This window comes from Dermochelys coriacea, chromosome 1, assembly GCF_009764565.3.
Source record: "Dermochelys coriacea isolate rDerCor1 chromosome 1, rDerCor1.pri.v4, whole genome shotgun sequence".
Classification (NCBI taxonomy): domain Eukaryota; kingdom Metazoa; phylum Chordata; order Testudines; family Dermochelyidae; genus Dermochelys; species Dermochelys coriacea.
Window position 1 is genome coordinate 250,623,498 of NC_050068.2, and position 17,356 is coordinate 250,640,853.

At 46.8% G+C, this 17,356-nt stretch overlaps 1 protein-coding gene across 2 annotated transcripts in view; it reads right to left on the bottom strand.

Moving 5' to 3' along the window:
* Positions 1-17,356, bottom strand: part of HIPK2 (homeodomain interacting protein kinase 2) — a 179,765-nt gene that overhangs the window by 18,891 nt on the left and 143,518 nt on the right. For both annotated transcript variants that reach the window (XM_038401791.2, XM_038401769.2), the window contains exons 9-11: positions 16,350-16,471; positions 8,948-9,090; positions 6,431-6,610 (exon numbers count right to left, since the gene is read on the bottom strand). In XM_038401791.2, coding sequence (XP_038257719.1) covers positions 6,431-6,610; positions 8,948-9,090; positions 16,350-16,471 — 445 coding nt within the window. The remainder of the gene's footprint in view (positions 1-6,430; positions 6,611-8,947; positions 9,091-16,349; positions 16,472-17,356) is intronic.

A 17,356-nucleotide genomic window follows, 5' to 3' on the forward strand; every position in this document is an offset into this window, starting at 1 on the left:
TTTGCAAAAGTTTAAAAAAAAAATTCAGTCTGAAAACCAAAATAGTTCAATTTGGAAATGCTGCCTCATGGGAATGCCTGGCCATGGTGCATCCTGGGAGATGTAGTCCAGACAAGCATCCCAGCACACTGAAGACAATGGGCGCATGAGGCACCACTGTTGCATTTCTAAATGAAAATATTTGGTTTTTCATCCAAAATATTTCAGTTTTTCAACCCCCCAAAATTGGAAGTTTTCCCACGGAAAGCAGACATTTTTCACAAAAAGCTGTTGTTTAGTTGAAAATCCAATTTCCTGTCCAAAAAAATAAAAAAGTTTTGACAGAAAATTGCCCAGCCTTCTCAGTTTCATTTGGCTCTGATGTGAGGTGGTAAAGGCAGTGGGTGCAGGGTGGAAGAAGTAAATAGGTTTTTCTTCACTAGAGGGGAAATATTCTCAACTCCTTCCTTTCTATCTTCCTAGTTCAATCCCCTGCACTAAAAGTAAATAAGGAAAATGGGGGTTCATTTGCATCAGGACCCTAAACACAGTGCCTGCCCATCAAAGAGTGGAGGCAACAAAAAGACCTTGAATGAAGAAAGAATGCATATTCTCTAGTATCCACATCATTATTCTCTAAAGCCTTTTTTCCCCTCCCCCCAGCACAACATTTTCAGAGTCAAAGGAAAAAAGACAGTTACCTTTTCCATAACTGGTGTCTTCGAGATGTGTTGCTCACGTCCATTCCATATTAGGTGTATGTGCTCACCACATGCATCGGTGCTGGAAGTTTTTCCCTTAGCAGTATCCGTTGAGGACTGGCTCTGGCGCCTTCTCGAGTGGCACCTGCATGGCGCAGTATAAAGGGCGCTTGCGGCTCTCCCCACCCTCAGTTCCTTCTTGCCAGAAACTGTGACAGTGGGGAACGGGGGTGGGTCATGGAAAGGACATAAGCAACAGATCTCAAAGAATACCATTTACGGAAAAGGTAACTGTCTTTGCTCTAAGTGCTTGCTCATGTCCATTCCATATTAGGCGACTCCAAAGCAGTACCCCTGGAGGTGCGTAGGAGTTCACAGACGCGTCGATTGCAACACAGCTCTGCCAAACCCAGCGTTGTCCCTGGCCTGCTGAGTGATGGCATAAGTGGTAAACATGTGAACAGAGGACCACGTTGCAGCTCTACAGATGTCCTGGATAGGGATGTGCACCAGGAACGCCACCAAAGACACCAGCGCTCTCATCGAGGGGGCTCTGACAATCGGCGGTGGCGGAACCCCGCCAGGTTGTAACAGATCCTTATGCATGAGGTAATCGAATTGGAAATCCTCTGCGAGGATAACAGGTGACCCTTCATCCTATCCGCTGTAGCAATGAAGAGTTGAGTCGATTTTCGGAAAGGCTTGGTACGTTCTAAGTAGAAAGCCTAGGCCCTCCGGATGTCCAGGACGTGAAGACGCCTCTCTTCGCTAGTCTTGTCTGGTTTGGGACAGAATACTGGGAGGAAGATGTCCTGGTTCATATGGAAGGTGGAGACCACCTTTGGCAGGAAGACCAGGTGGAGCCACAACTGAACCTTATCTTTGTAGAATACCATGTACAGAGGTTCTGAGGTCAAGGCTTTAATTTCAGAGACCTATCTCACCAACGTCACCGCCACCAGCAACGCAACCTTCCATGACAGGTGGGAAAGGGAGCAGGAACCTAACGGCTCGAAGGGTGGGCCGGTGAGCCTAGAGAGGACCAAGTTAAGATCCCACTGTGGGACAGGAGTCCGTACCTGCAGGAAGAGTCTCTCGAGCCCTCTCAACAATATGACCGTCATGTCATGGGAAAACACCATCTGTCCTTGGATCGGCGAGTGAAAAGTGGAGATGGCTGCTAGATGCACTCTAATGGAAGAGTGTGCCAGAACCTGGTTCCTCAAATGGAGCAGGTAGTCCAGAACAGCCTGTATGGAAGAACGCGAAAGAAAGATGCCACGCTCAGACGCCCAGCGGGAAAACCTCATCCACTTGGCCAGGTAAATCAGTCTGGTTGAGGGCTTCTTCCTCCCCAGGAAGACCTGTTGGACTCCTTCAAAACAGGTCCACTCCTCCAGGTTCAGCCAAGCAGCATCCACACCAAAAGGTGGAGAGACTCAAGGTTGGGGTGTAGGAGCCGGCCGTGGTCCTGTGACAGCAGGTCCGGGTGGTTGGGAAGGGGCCAGGGAGGGGCTGCTGACAAGCTCATAAGCGTGCCTAACCAAAGTTGGCGAGGCCACACCAGGGCGATCATGATGACCCGGGTTTTGTGTCTTTTGATCTTTGCCAGGACCCTGCTGATGAGTGGAATCGGAGGGAACACGTACATCAGGCCCCACAACCATGACAGGAGGAAAGCATCAGAGAGGGAGCTTTTGCTCAGACCTTGCCAAGAGCAAAACTGGTGGCATTTCCTGTTCTGTTTGGTGGCAAACAGGTCCATTTGGGGAGTTCCCCACCTTTGGAAGATCATGCAGGATACCTCTGGATGGAACGACCACTTGTGGTGAGAGAAGAAATCCCTGGTGAGCTGGTCCGCCAGCATATTCTTGACACCAGGAAGGTGACAAGCTTCCAGGTGGATTTCGTGGCTGATGCAGAAGTCCCATAGGCAGAGTGCCTCTTGACCAAGAGCCGATGAGAGTGCTCCCCTTTGCCTGTTGATGTAGAACATAGAGGCTGTGCTGTCCATCAGGACTCATACCACCTTGCCTGACAGGTGGGGCAGGAAGACTCCGCACGCCAGCTGGACTGCTTGGAGCTCTCTGATGTTTACGTGCAACTTTGCCTCCTTTGGGGACCACATCCCCTGTGTCTGGAGGTTGCCAAGATGTGCATCCCAGCCAAGGTCCATGGCGTCCGACACCAACTCGATGGAGTGAGGGGAATTGTTGAACGGAACCCCTTCCAGGACTGTTCTGCCGTCAGTCAACCATTGCAGCGAGGTAAGTATCACCTAGGGAATGGTAATGATCTTTTCCAGGGGGTCTCTGGACTGGGAATAGACTGCCCCCAGCCATTATTGCAGGAGCCCCTTTCGATGCCTGGCATGGCAGACCATGTAAGTGAATGCTGCCATGTGACCCAGGAGGTGCAGGCAGACCCTGGCTGTAGTCAGAGAGAACGTGAAGACTTATGTGATGAGGTTCGTCAACATGTGGAACCTTTCCAGTGGCAGCAACGCTCTGGCACTGGTCAAGTTGAGGACCACTCCAGTGAACTCTCTCCTCTGCACTGGCATTAACGTCAACTTTTTGTTGTTTACCAGTAGGCCCAGAGAGCGGCACATTGCCTGAAGCACCACAACATCCCATTGGACTTGAGACCTGGAGCTGCCCTTGACGAGACAGTCATCGAGGTATGGGTAGATCTGAATACCCTGGCACCTGAGGTAAGCTGCTACCACCGACAGCCACTTGTTAAACACTCTCGGTGCTGTCGCCAGGCCGATTGAGAGGACCACCATAAACCGAAGGAAGCGTCTGTGCCCTTGAAAGATCGCTATGTGGAAGTATGCGTCCTTCAAGTCAAGGGCAGCATACCAGTCTTCCGGATCCAGGGAGGGGATAATAGAAGCCAGGGAAATCATTTTACAGGATTTCAAAGCTCACAAGAACAGAGAAGGAATCAATGCTAGCCTAAGCAGCAGATGTTCCAGCACTGTCACTGGCGGCAAGAAGGAACTGAGGATGTGGGGAGCCGGCAGCGCCCCTTATACTGCGACATGCGGGCGCCACTCCAGAAGGCACCAGAGCCGGTCCCCGTATGGATACTGCTGAGGGAAAAGCTTCCGGCACCGATGCATGTGGCGAGCACACACACCTAATATGGACATGAGCAAGCACTCGAAGAAGAAGAAAAGTTCTGGTTCTGGTTCAATTTTGCAGGCAGTTTTTGACTGTGTTTTTGGTTTGACCTGAAAGCTAACAAAAAAGAATAAGTGGCATGTATCAAAGGGAAGAAATTATGGACATATCACACTGCACTGACTTACATAGAGTCCTTTGCATAACAAATGACTGCACAGTAGCATTTGCAGTGCCTTTTGAATACCAATGAGAAACATGGAGTATCCTCTTCTCGAAAGGAGCATATCCCTCATTTGGATACAAAAGCATCACAAATAACATAAAATAGAGGACCATGGAAAGCAGCTGCTCTGAGAGTGTCAGACTCCTTCCTAATGCAGACGCCTTGTGCCCTGGTGGCAGATTATTGGGGGCTGGTGAGACACTGTGTATGTTCAGATGTTTTGTGATCTATTCCCTGTTTTACTGGCTTGTTGGGTCTTAACTGTCTCTGTTCTGTATTACGAATGGCGTAAGACGGCTGGAATCCTCTCAAAGTACATGAAACATTACACATTAGAGAGCAGACAAACGGGAAGGACTTGAACACTGGCATCTTAAGTACAGTGGAACTGGTTATGAATTCAGTAGTTTCTCTGGCCCCAATCTGGTCACCTAAGAGCTGTGAGCTCCTCTGTTTTTCCCCTTCTGTAGGTCCAGCTACACAATCAAATAAACCCTGCAGCAGCAAGTCTCAAAGCCCAGATCAACTGACTTGGTTTCACAAGGCTTGTGCTATGGGGCTAAAAATAGCAGTTTAGATGTTCCTGCTCGGGCTGGAGCCTGGGATCTGAGACCCTCCCCCATTGGAGGGTTTCAGAGCCCAGGCTCCAGCCACAGTGGGAACGATTACATTGCTATTTTTAGCCAAGTAGCATGAGTCTGAGTCAGTTGACATGGCACTGAAACTTGCTGTTGCAGGTGTTTTTTTGCTGTGTAGACGTAAGAGAGGACATTTCTGGATCTCTCTCTCTTTCCTGTTCTTTCTTTTCTTAGAAAAAAACAGTGCTAATTAAAGGCGCTGGTTTAACAGCCCTAAAGACCTCAGCTCTCCGTCCACACACCAGCTACAGCACAAGCAGTAACAAAGTATACTTTTGACATATGTACCCTGCCAATGTGCCCCACCCACAGGGATTACCACAGGAGCGAGAGGGTTATTGCACATGCATTCTTGCATTTTGTTCATGCAACTGCATGCTTTGGGCCAGAACCTGGCCCCACTCCTGCAGGACAAAACATCCATAAAACTGATGGCTCCAGCCCCCCAAAATTCCCCTGTGTAGGAGAATCCTTGGGTGGCACAGAACTCCTGCAGTGGCCCCCGTGCCACCTTCCGTACCAGATCTTGGCACAGGAGATGTTCTTATGCCCCCATGATTCCTTTGGGGCCATTGTAGATGAGCATAAACTAGGGCAGCCAGAAAACTGCTCTAATGTATGCCAGGGACTGGCCTATGTCTAGAATGAGGGAAGAGTAAAGGCGGCTTAGGGCTATCGTTGCCCTTCACTTTGTGTCGAATGCATCACAGCTGGACCAGTGGATCTATCCCTGCATATAGGCAATCACCCATTTGCTCTTGAATGGACATATTCTAGGTGCACACCTTAGGTCCATTGTTTCTGAAAATGTGGCCTTTTGAGGGGATGATAATGTTGAGGAAATGTGGCCACTTTTAGGAGTGTCATTGAAATCAGATAGAGGGAGACGGTTACACCTTTTGTCTGTGGATATGTTGGGGTTGGGGCATACTGAATCAGCACATCTGAATTGCATAAACAGAATACAGATAGTTTTTTGTGGAGGGAGGTAGGTAGGTAGGTAATAAGAATTTTGACTGACATTAATTTGCGGAGACTTATACAATTGACTTGTGGCTCTGCCGCTCACAGTAATGTGGTCATCCCCAACACAGGGCATTAAAATTGTATGACACCGCACTTCATCATGCAGTCTATATTTATAACTACTCTGTTCTATATATATTCACTGAAGTGGAAGCAACGGGGCTTTTAAGTGGTTCAATATCCAGTAATTCTGCCAAGACATCAATTTAATGGATTTAAATAGGCACGGTTGCACGCCCTTCTGTTTGAGTGACTTCTCCGCTCTCTTGGAAAGCTGAGCAGAACCCTACTACAGAATCAGAATACGATGGGCCTGATCCTTCTCTCACTTACAACTAGTTCCTCCTGATTTACACATTGTACACATGAGAGAAGAATCAGGGTGTATGTTGGGAAAAAGGCATTTCCTCCCCTCTCTTTATACAGGTTTCAGAGTAGCAGCCGTGTTAGTCTGTATTCGCAAAAAGAAAAGGAGTACTTGTGGCACCTTAGAGACTAACAAATTTATTTGAGCATAAGCTTTCGTGAGTTACAGCTCAAGTGAGCTGTAGCTCACGAAAGCTTATGCTCAAATAAATTTGTTAGTCTCTAAGGTGCCACAAGTACTCCTTTTCTCTTTATACAGTTTCCACCAAAATTGCCATTAGCCTTAGTGAATGCAGCTCCGTCAACTTCAGCAGTGAATTTGGCCCCCGGAGTCCTTAGGCTTCCGCTATGCTCCTTGTCACTTACCTCGTAGATGACTGGTGCTGCTTGTTCTTCCTGGAGGAAGTGGTGCTGGTCGGCTGTTGCCTCATGACATGAGCCACACCCACATTCAAGGGCTGAGCTGCGGGAAGAGTCACGTGACTAGCTAAAAGCGCAGGCTGTTGCATGATGGGATTATAATGGCTGCCGTGAGCATGTGTGTTTCTGCAAGAGGAAGGAAATTGGAGATAAATGCATTTTAAATGTGTATCAGTTCTTTAAAAGGCTTTTATTAGCCTCAGAAATGCCTCCAGCTAAATGTGACCTTGGGCATGCCAGTCCTGGCATCAAGTTTGGGTTGGTGTTTTTCTCCCTTTCTTCCCTTTGTTTTTCAGAGGCCTTTGCTTCATTCTCTTTCAGGGTGGGGGCAGCATGCCCCTAGTTTATATTCAGAACACATATCCCACTGGAGCCACTCAGGGCCATTGGCTGTGTTGGCAGAAGAGGGCAGTTGAGAGTGATGCATGTCACCCTTTCTCTTAGTGAACTCACTGTCTCTGCAGTTCTCCTATCCCCACCTCTGCCTGAGGAACAAGGGACTCAGCTCAGTACCAAACCAAACCATCTCTGCGGCAGTATAAGTCCTGTCACTAGACTATAATAGTATGCCTGTGGCTAAGGCTTAAAAACAACACACACACACATTCATACTTTGACCACGTGGGTAGCTTTTTCTCTATAGCTTGTTGTTCTGCCTACAATATCCACCTACACGCTCCAATCCCCTCTCTGTCTTTCAGGAAGACCTTCTCCAGCTCCTTCAGGAAGACCTTCTCCAGGTGCAACCCACAAAAGCAATTCCCCACAACTCAGATGTCACATCAGGCTATCAGGGAAGCCAGAAGAAGTCTCTGAGTCCCAACAATAACTGACACTCCCTAAGGTCGCGGTATAACAATGACTTTGGAGTGAGATGCCAACTCACAGTGGAGTAGCAATCTCCCACCAGTGCTGTTCTGTGGACCACCTGCGTATGGCATATAACCCAGATCATCAGACCCACTCTTCCAACTAAGGTTCAATGTAGAGATGATCTGCACAGCCCACAGGCAAAAGGAGAGGAGACAGCCTGCTGAAAGAAAAATCTTCCACCCACCAACTGTTCACTGAGCAACCATCCGGGAAAGCAACTGATGTTTTCACCCAGTAGTGATGTCTTTATTTGCGGATTAAACCACAGCAATGGAGCAAGTGACAATCTGACCAGGTTCCTTTGGAGATGGACAGATTTCAAACTCCTTAACTATGCTGTGCTTGTGACTGACCGTCTCGGAGATTACAAGAGCAGAGTTAGCGCCTCTTTGGTGCCCGTTTTCATAAAGTATAAAGAGTGAAAATGACAAGGGGATTTGCCAATCTGACATCTCATATGAATTTGCTTCAGGGGCAAAGGATTTGGCCTTATGAGAGCCTTGAAGGATGCCCCATTTACCCACCACTTTAATCCTCTTACTTTCAAGGCCTTGCATTGCAGCTCCCATCCTCACTACTGCCTCCACTCAGTGCCTATTCACACTGACCCTCTGAAGTAGTAAGAGCAACTTGGCAGTGGAAAGACTATCAAAGGTAGACAGAGCATCATTGGAGATGTTCCAGGTAGGGATGTAAATATCGGTTAAAAAAGTCCCACAGGTCTGGCTGTGACATGGCCGCCTGGCTGGAGTCCCTCGGGTTGGTGCAGGGCCACTGGGGTTAACAGTTAAGGGTTAGCCTAATGCTTACCAGTTAGCCTTTTACATCCCTCATTCCAGGAGAGATGAAATAAGCCATTAATGGAATGATTTCAGGAAGGGCCTACCGTGATAAACGGGTTCAAAGTAATTGGCCTGAGAAGTGCCTCCCCATCCCATATCCTTTGACAGGGGTCAGGATTTCACAAACAACTGTAGCACAGACAGGACCCAGCCAGAATTCCATTCCCACTCTGCCTGAAAACGCCAAAGACCCACTATCCATGCCGGCACTGAGACTGCCAAGGGCCAAAGCTCTCCTGCATAACTCTCTACAGATGTCACCTCCCACAGAATTATCCTGTCTCTCAGGAAGTTTTCACCAGTGCAAAAAGTGCTGCAAACTGAATCTGGGATACAACACAGCACAAAACAATAGGGCTATTTGGCTTTTTAAACAAGCCACAACGGATGCGGATGATCAGGGAGAAGATGCTGGGATCAAGAATGGAGCATGTGTCTTTTTTCTTGTAAGATGTTATCGTGTCACAAGGACAGACCTGTAAGGAGCAGCTTGAGAGGCTAAACCTGAATTTGGTTTTATGATGGATGGTTCCCTTCATACTCAAAATATCCAAAAGCACCTTACAGACCAAGTCAGATGCTGGGAGTCGAGTGACTGTGTGAGCAAAGACTGCGCTCACTGTGCATTCAGCGTTAGCCCAGAGGGACAGCCTGGGATATTAGAAACTACTCAGACACAGAGGCCGTCAGACAGACATTCACATCTAGTGGGTGTCTCACAGATATACACACAATACTCCAGGTTTACCTCCAGTCTGCCAGCGGCTGGGTCCCTGCCATGGTCTCTGGTATGACAGTTGCGTGCTGGACTGAGGTGTGGGCGGCTACTCCAGTCAATTGCTGCCAGGCTGGAGGGAGCAGGATCTGCTGGGTCCCGCTAGGCCAGGCCTGCTGTTGAACAGAAGAGAAATTGGTGGTTAAAAAGAATCACCACTCTGCTTTGGTGCCAGCCCATCCTAGGGAGGAGGTTTTAATGCCTTCAGGAAACTACAGTAAAATAGTTTTTAGTACAGAGCACACAAAGGATTAGAGAAATCCCTGCTAATGTATTCCAAGGCAGCAGCTGGGTCACAGTTAGGGATAGGAAAATGAGAACTGGCCCGAATCTCAACCCAAACTTCAACTAGAACCAGAATTCTTTATTTCTGTTCTTCAGATCAGTTTGGCTCAGAGGCCCCACCACACTCACTCACTCCCTCTCCCCGTCGGGCCTTCTGCCTTTGCGGAAATGCATCTTGGGATCTCAGCAGGCCTGGCATATTTTCCTGGGCTGGATGCTGTCTTCAAATCTCATTAGTTCCCGGGCTTCCTAAGGGTTAGTTAATAAAACCTGGGTCACCTCTGAGCTAGGGACACCCTAGGCTACTAAAAACTGAAACAAAACAGCTGGCTAAAGGCCAACAGAGAGTGTGCCAGATCAGAAATATTTTCTTCCTTGCCACCCCAAACAGAATTGAACAGAATATAGAGTCAAGAGGATAAGGAAAGGGAAAGGATGGGCTAGGAGGAATGGTGGGAGAAGTGAGAGGGATTTAAAGGCCAAAGAGGGAGTTGTGTATTAGGAGTCTTACAATAGAGAAGGAGAGAGAAAGAAAAGGGATAGCTGGAGGAAAGGAACTGAGAGTCAGGGGAGTGGGAGAATGGGATCAGAGAAGAATGAAGGAAGGATCTAGTTGAACTGGAAAGAGGGGATGTGATGTGGAACAGGTCAGGTAGAAAAATGGATATTTCATGAGATTCAGATAGGCTTATTTACATAAAATCTACTTCACTAGTTCCAGTTAGCTCACATCTAAAGCACAGGTGGAAAAATGTGAGATTTAAAAACTAAATTCAAAACAGATATTACCAGAGGCAAAAGAGAATCAATTCCCTATCCCTAATCCTAACACATTTTTGATGACTAAGGGCCAGATTGTGATCCCCTTACTGACATTGGTAGTACTTTATTCTCCAAATTGTCTCATTGACGTCAATGGAACTTTCCATGGAGTAAAGTGCTATTCAGCCTGAGTAAGAGTATCAAAATCTGGCCCTGAATTCACTTCAGCTAAAGGAGCTTTAGGACGTGCATATCACTCAGGTGTAAAGCAGCTGGTTACTTTACACAAATAACAATTTCTGACGCATGAAAGGTGTGAGTGTCATGTTTTCACACTGACTGAAAAACAGCGGATTCTAAGCACTAATGCCCACTTTCACTGACTTGCTCAGGCAGTAAAGGAGAGTTGAGGGATCTGAGAATGAGAAATATGCTAGGACCCTGTCTGTGCTGAAATACAAAGCATGAGAATCGCCACCTTGCTGGAAAACAGTTCTGCCAGCTAGCAGGCTTTGGTGCTCCAATCTGGACAGACAGTGGATATGTCTAGCCTGGAGCGGCGAGAGCAGGGTGGGGGAGTGGAGGAAGGCTACAAATACATATTTGTATTTTACTCCACAAGCAGTTCCACTGAAACTAGTGGGAATATTTGTGGGGGAAAGTATTATTCAGTGAGAGTTATTAAGTTAATATTTGCCCAGAGCAAATGCATTAACAAATCTTTTCTTTAAAAAGTTCTCTAAAATCTTTAAGGACTGGAAGTTGTGAAAATCTTGGTTTTAACTCATCTGAAAGGTGACACTTCCAGAATCAGTGTCCCTCCAACATTGGTTCAACAGTAACTCAGAGGGAAAAGTAACATCTAGTAGATCACCAACATCAATTTTCTTCAGCACCTGGGACTCCCATCCACACTTAGTCTGTCTACACTGCAATTAAATAAACACTGCAGCTGGCCTGTGTCAGCTGACTTGGGCTCAGGCTGCGGGGCTGTAAAATTGCAGTGTAGATGTTCGGGCTCGTGCTGGAGTCTGGGCCCCTCCCTCCTCGTGGGCTCCCAGAGCTCAGACTGGAGCCTGAGCCATATCTGCACAGCAATTTTACAGTCCTGTGAGCCCAAGTTAGCTGACACAGAGCAGCAGCAGATGTTTAACTGCAGTGTAGACGTATCCACAGTGGCCCAGTCCAACCCTACTTAGCTTGTGAGATCTCGAGGAGATCACAGCACACAATAGATTTTTTGTGTAATTGCCTTCCCATTGCAAATTTATTTCTAATTTCAATTTTTATTGATAATCACTGAATTCCTATGGTTGAAGAACAGAGATCACTGTGGTATCTGCTTGGTATTCATGAAGGGCTGCTTTCTATAAGCAGAGGAAATTGGCCATTATCACTAGTGCTAGTCATTAACATACAAAAGTGGATAAAAGGAATATCATTTATTTGTTAAAACCTAATAGTTTCTGCTTATGCCCCCTTTAATGTTCATCCTTCCTTCCTAAGGTTGCACACGAGTCACAAACTGAACGGAGAACAGCATTAACACTATGGTGCACAGTATACCAGAGCCTTGTCAGTCCTACTCTTTAATCACCTACCCCTACATGAATGGGGCTTTCAGTCTATTATGAGCCTGCCCTGTCCGAACAACACTATATTTTTGAATCAAGACCTAATGGGCACCAAGTGAGAACAAATGGCAGATGAAGTTATAGGGTCAAGGGTTCGAAGACAGACAAAGTCACTTCTTACCTCCTCGAATGATCTTTACAAAACATTAAGTGAATTTAGCATTGGACTGACCTCCCTGGGGAGTGAACTCCTCCGGTTAGCCACACAACAGGTACTGTATAGCACAGGCAGTGCCACTGCAAGCTCCCCCCATCCTGACCCTCTAACGTTTCTCCAGTCAGACCTGGAGCCATCACCCCTAGGGATGTCTTTGGAACATTCCTTACTTAGCTTCTTTGTTGAGGCCTCTAAAGAGTGGCAGCTGATGTCTATTGGGATGGTGGTTTCTGCAAAATGAACATTTGACTGCTGGGAACTGGACTGAGACTGTTATCCCATTTCACACAGATCATTTAACAGCTACCGGTAGGAACAAACTTTCAGCGATTACTGACTTGAGCTGAATTCAAAACGGGGACAGGGATAAAAATGTTCCCCAGCTCAATTAGCTAAGCCATCCAGTCCCCAAGGAGACACTTTCCATAGCAGGAGGCCTTCCACGTGGGGCATTTACTGGGCAGCTGATTGTGCCGTTTTCTTCTTCTGTGCTGGCTCCTGTACTTTCTGATCAGTACTTCAGAGGAGAATCTAAAGGTGAGCTGCAAGTGAACCAATACCTGCCATTTTTCCTAGCTCAGACTCCTCCTCTTAATCAGACATGTTTTTGACTGGGATTGGAGCCTTAGGGGAGTTAGATGCCGAAATCCCACAGAAATTCTCTTCCATTCTATACTATTAGACTATCCTATTCTAATTCTCTGTTGGGCTCCTTTGAAAACACAGCCTTAATGTCCAAAGCTGTGTAGGGGCTAGTATTTAAAGCATAATGGGTTAGCTTCTTCCCTCAAACATGTATGCAGATCGTCCATCAATTTCAATGGAGGAGTTGCACGGGTGCATCTGAAGGCAGAATCAGGCCAAGTGGCTCGTGCGCTTGCCCCAGCCACTGGCTGGCACAGCATCCCACATCACTGCTTTGGGAATGGCTGCAGCATGACAGACGCTGCTTAACAACAAAATCCATTCCATATGAACAGAAAATAGGAGTATTTCAGTCTAGGAAATAAGTCTGTGAATTACATTTGTCCTCTCCGTACCCTCCCTGGTATTTTCTAAACTGGTGCCTCTTAGTGCCAGAGCTAGACTCTCTCCCCTGCAAGCTCAGCAATCACATCCCTGTCCAGGCACACTATTACAAAGATTTCCCAGGGTCATCTTGCTCTGATGACTTAATTTAGGAATCGTATAATCTTTTACAACCTGGTCATATTCAGATGCCACCAACATGACAGCAGGATCTCTCGAGTGCTGGCATACAGAGCATGCGTGCTCAGAGACTGAGCCATGGCATTCAAGGGCACCAGCTACATCCCTCTCTAGGGTCATATCGGTGCCACTGTGCTGGGTTCACATTGTGTAGCCACATAACACTGAGGGGGCTACACTGTAAACAGAGTCTCTGCTTGAAGGTATTTCACCCTGTTCCTTCCTAAGCCAGATTCAGAGATTGATTAACACAAAAACCTTAAACCTCTCCCCATCCTGTAGCCCCTCCAGCTCCCCCCCCAAAAAGCACCCAAAACTCCCACACTTTCCATCCCAGCTCCAAATGTTGATTGTCTTGGGATTTTCTGCCTTGCTGAGTCAGATGAAAGGGCTGCTATGGTGGGCCTCTTTCTGTCTCAACCACATCTGCAGAACCAGGGCTGCAAAGGATACTCAGTCACAGGACCCTAGAGAGCTGTTCACAACACTGTGCTGTAACAAAGGACTAGCACCAGCAGGCAGGTGGATGAGCGGTGGGGATATTTTTGTTTTTACAACTTTGGTTTAAAAAAGGTAAATAAACTGTTGCTGCTCCCTTGCAAGAGATTACCTGAGTTTACATGCTAAAGCCACTTCCTCCTTGTTTGGGGAGGTAGCCTGAATTTGTTCAGTTCTCCGCCTCTTTTAGGGAGTGAATCTAGATTCATTGTCAGGGCCCAGGCACAAATTCTCTACTTATCAGGTAAGGACCATGGAATCATTTCATTGGCAGGAAAAGATTGCTTGGGCTGGTCCACTGGGACAGTGCTGCCATGTCCACTGCTTTGAGTAAGATTGCACAGGTGTGACTAAGAGCACACTTTGGCCCCTGGTGTCTTGATCCTAGGTCCAGATGAGGAAAGTGGGAGTGAGCTGCATCAGAAAGTAGCACAAATGGACATGGCCCTATTTACTCAGAATGGGCTGGTGGCAGCCAAGCAGGGTTTCCTGTCTAGGAGTGCTGTGGGAAGGAGTGAAAGTGAGAAAATTCAGGAATGCAGAACACTCCTGAGGGAGAAGGGAAGGAAGGGACAAGCACTGGATCAGGCTTTTCAATGGGTGAAAACATCAATTTCAGGCTGGACAAAAACACCCCTGAAATACATGGTGCCCTGCCCCTTTAAGATGTGAAACTACTGCACTGTTAAAGACTGGAATCAGCCTTCTTTCACCCGTCTCCCCTCCGCACACAGGTATACTTGCTCATGTGGGTGAAAATGGACCCGGTAAGGTCAGGTGTAAGGGTTATTTTCACCACCCACTTTGCAGATTGTAGGCAGTGGTTTGGTCTAACTTTTCATTTCTGCAAGAACCAACTTACAGCAACAATATACAAAATACATCCCTATCCATCACCACCGTGATGGCAGAGCTCATCCAAGGGCCTCAGGATGAGGGACTTGCAATCATTTGCAGGGCCCTGTTTCCTGGATTTGAAAGTATATAGAGAATAAATGGTAAGAGTCCAATTTTGGCTTTCAGCCACTACCAGTGCTGGATTATATTGACGCGGGGATGAGCACCAATGGCTGCTCCCAGAGACTTTATGACGTATACATTGTCCAGACTCACAGCAGCCTGTAGAATACAGGCAGTACACGTGTAGCTACTGGGGGCAGCAAGAAAAAGATTTGGCTTTTCCCCACTACCATGACCTTTCACTGCACTGACGAAAGGCTCTGGCAGGGGGAGGCATTTGTGCAACCACAATTGCATGTGCTACACACTGCAGTGAAGGCAGGCTGAGTTCAGACTTGTCACTATGGTGTGTAGCTCCCTGCAGCTATGAAAGGCTCTAGCAGGTGGGAGGCAGTGGGGAAAGGGTCTGGCAGATCCCTGCTGCTGGAGCATGTCACTGCATCAAGGAATGGTTCTTGCAAGGGGCAGGCATTTGTGCAAATGCAATTGCAGGTGCCTAATTCCAGTGTGCACATCTTCCTGCTGATAACTTTGAAAATCTGACTTTTCTTTTCCACTGCTCTGCTTCTTAGACACCTGCTTTGTACTGAATGGGATACAAGACCCAACCTTGCCAGGCTGAAAGTTATGACAGTCATCAACAAAGATGGATTCCATTTTGCGGCAGACTTACGCCAAGAGTCAGCTCTGTAACAAAGACTCTTTTATTAGGAATGGGCGGGGCACATAGCTAGTGAAAAAACACACAGGCTTTAGGTTGTGTTTCATTCTGTCTTCACCAGATAAGCTCAGCTGGCAGCTGGCAAAGGAAAGTAATCACAACAACACACGATGGCACATGTAACCCAGGAATCCAATGCTTGAGCATGATTTTAAAGTCTGTTGAGATCTGAATGCAAATGAACATCCTGGCATTAATCAGTGCACAATAGGCATGTAGTTTACCTCTGGATCACTTTTTCCAGGAGGTATTGTGAAGCTCTATGTGTCTTATGTTCAGTATATTTGTTCTCCATCAAAGACATTCCTGATACCAACAGAACCAATAAGACTCAGACCATTTAAAAAAAAGCAAAGTTGGCCAGATTCACTGAAGCTGGCACAAGGAGGTATAAGTTGTACCTCCCTTGCCAGAAGGCTGGGGTTTCACCTTGAAGGAGAATAGGCACTGTTGCCAGTGCCAGCCCCCATCCTGAGTTTCCATGGTTGGGGAGTCATTTATCTCCCAGTAGAGTCCCCCCCCAAGAACTGGGCCAATAAAGGCTGCTGCAGAGATTCACTGACTCAGCTGCCCTGGCCCTCCCATCTGCCTATTTACCCTTTCCCACTACTCAAGAACAAGGCAACATTCAATAAAACTGAAAGGAAACAAATTTAAAACGAAAATAAGAAAAACATTTTTTAAACAATACACACTTTACCGGTGGAACTCATTGCCACAAGATGCCATAGGGCCAAGAGCTTAGTAGGATTTAGAAAAGTATTAATGATTCATTCTCACCATCGGTCTGACACAACTTCCATTAATTTCAGTTGGAATTGCATCAGGCCTTGTGAAGAGGAGGACTGAGAAAAAGAGTGGAGCTATTAACCATTATATTGTTAGAGCCTTTCAGAAATCAAAATTGGCCTGCAAGATGTAAGAGAGATTGAGGAAAGCCGGATGCTCCATGGAAAGCTGGAGATGCTCACTTGGGTGTCCCATTCTAAAACTGAACCACAGAGGGATTGGGAAAAAAAAAACCCACTTCACCCTTTCCCCCACACCACGTAAAAGTTAAACTAAATGAAAAAGACTTGCTCTGCATAGGACTATTCAAATGTCACCTATACTTGCCCAATCCACATTTATCCAGACTAAGGAAATTACCTGTGCAAGGAGACCTGGCTGGATCTGAAGAGACTGGGCCCCAGGAGCCTGAGTGACAATCGGAACAGCATTCTCCATCCGTACAGAATACCCAGCATGCTTTGAAGGGGAGGCTTGTAACCCTGTTCCATGAACAGAGAAGGGACAGAGTTAAGCAGCAGCGGCCAGAAGAGGAGCCTGATTTTCAGAGGTGTTCTACTGCCACAACTCTAACTGAAGTCAATGGGAACTGCAGGTGCTCAGCACCTCTGAAAAATCAGGCCCTTGATTCCCACTTATTACATCCACCCAAATTTATTACACCCCAGCCCAAAGAGATCTATCAACTTTTGGCAGATATGACACACACATGAGGCTGAAGACAATACTTTTCCAAGGACACCAACAGATTACCCCTCTTTAAACCTTGTGCATGCTTTTAGAATGTCTTAAATGTAGCAGAGACATCATAACGTAACCTACGTCTGGAGGCAATTCTATAAGAAGGCACAATGTTTTTGAATTAAGCCTGTTATTCTCCAGTCTGGCTAGAGACAATCACCATAGATGGCTAGGAAAATACACTACAGGGTGAGAGTGCTGCCTGCTGATGAAAGTGGGAGGTTGGGAATCAAGAATACAAGGTTCTACACTCCACTCTGCACTGTCTCACTTTGTAACTCTGGACTTGACTAGGATTTAAAGGCATATCGCCAGAACAAATTAGTCAACACATTCTGAAGCTATAGTGTCAGTACTGCCCTGTCTACTCTGGGGGACTCTAGGCTTCAACTGGTGTGAAAGTTAACACTGCAAGATCCTTGTATAAAAGGGGTTAGAGTATTGCCAAGTATTATTGTTGATAGATCCTGCCCTACTAGGACCAAATCTCAGCTTTTGTCTAGCCTGGGGATTTGCCTCTGATATAGCTATTGGTGTAACTATGCAGGAGCAGCCCCAATCATAGACAGGCAAAGCTGCTATGTGCCCCAGTGCTGCTTACTCTGGTTTCAAGTAGGAGTATTGTC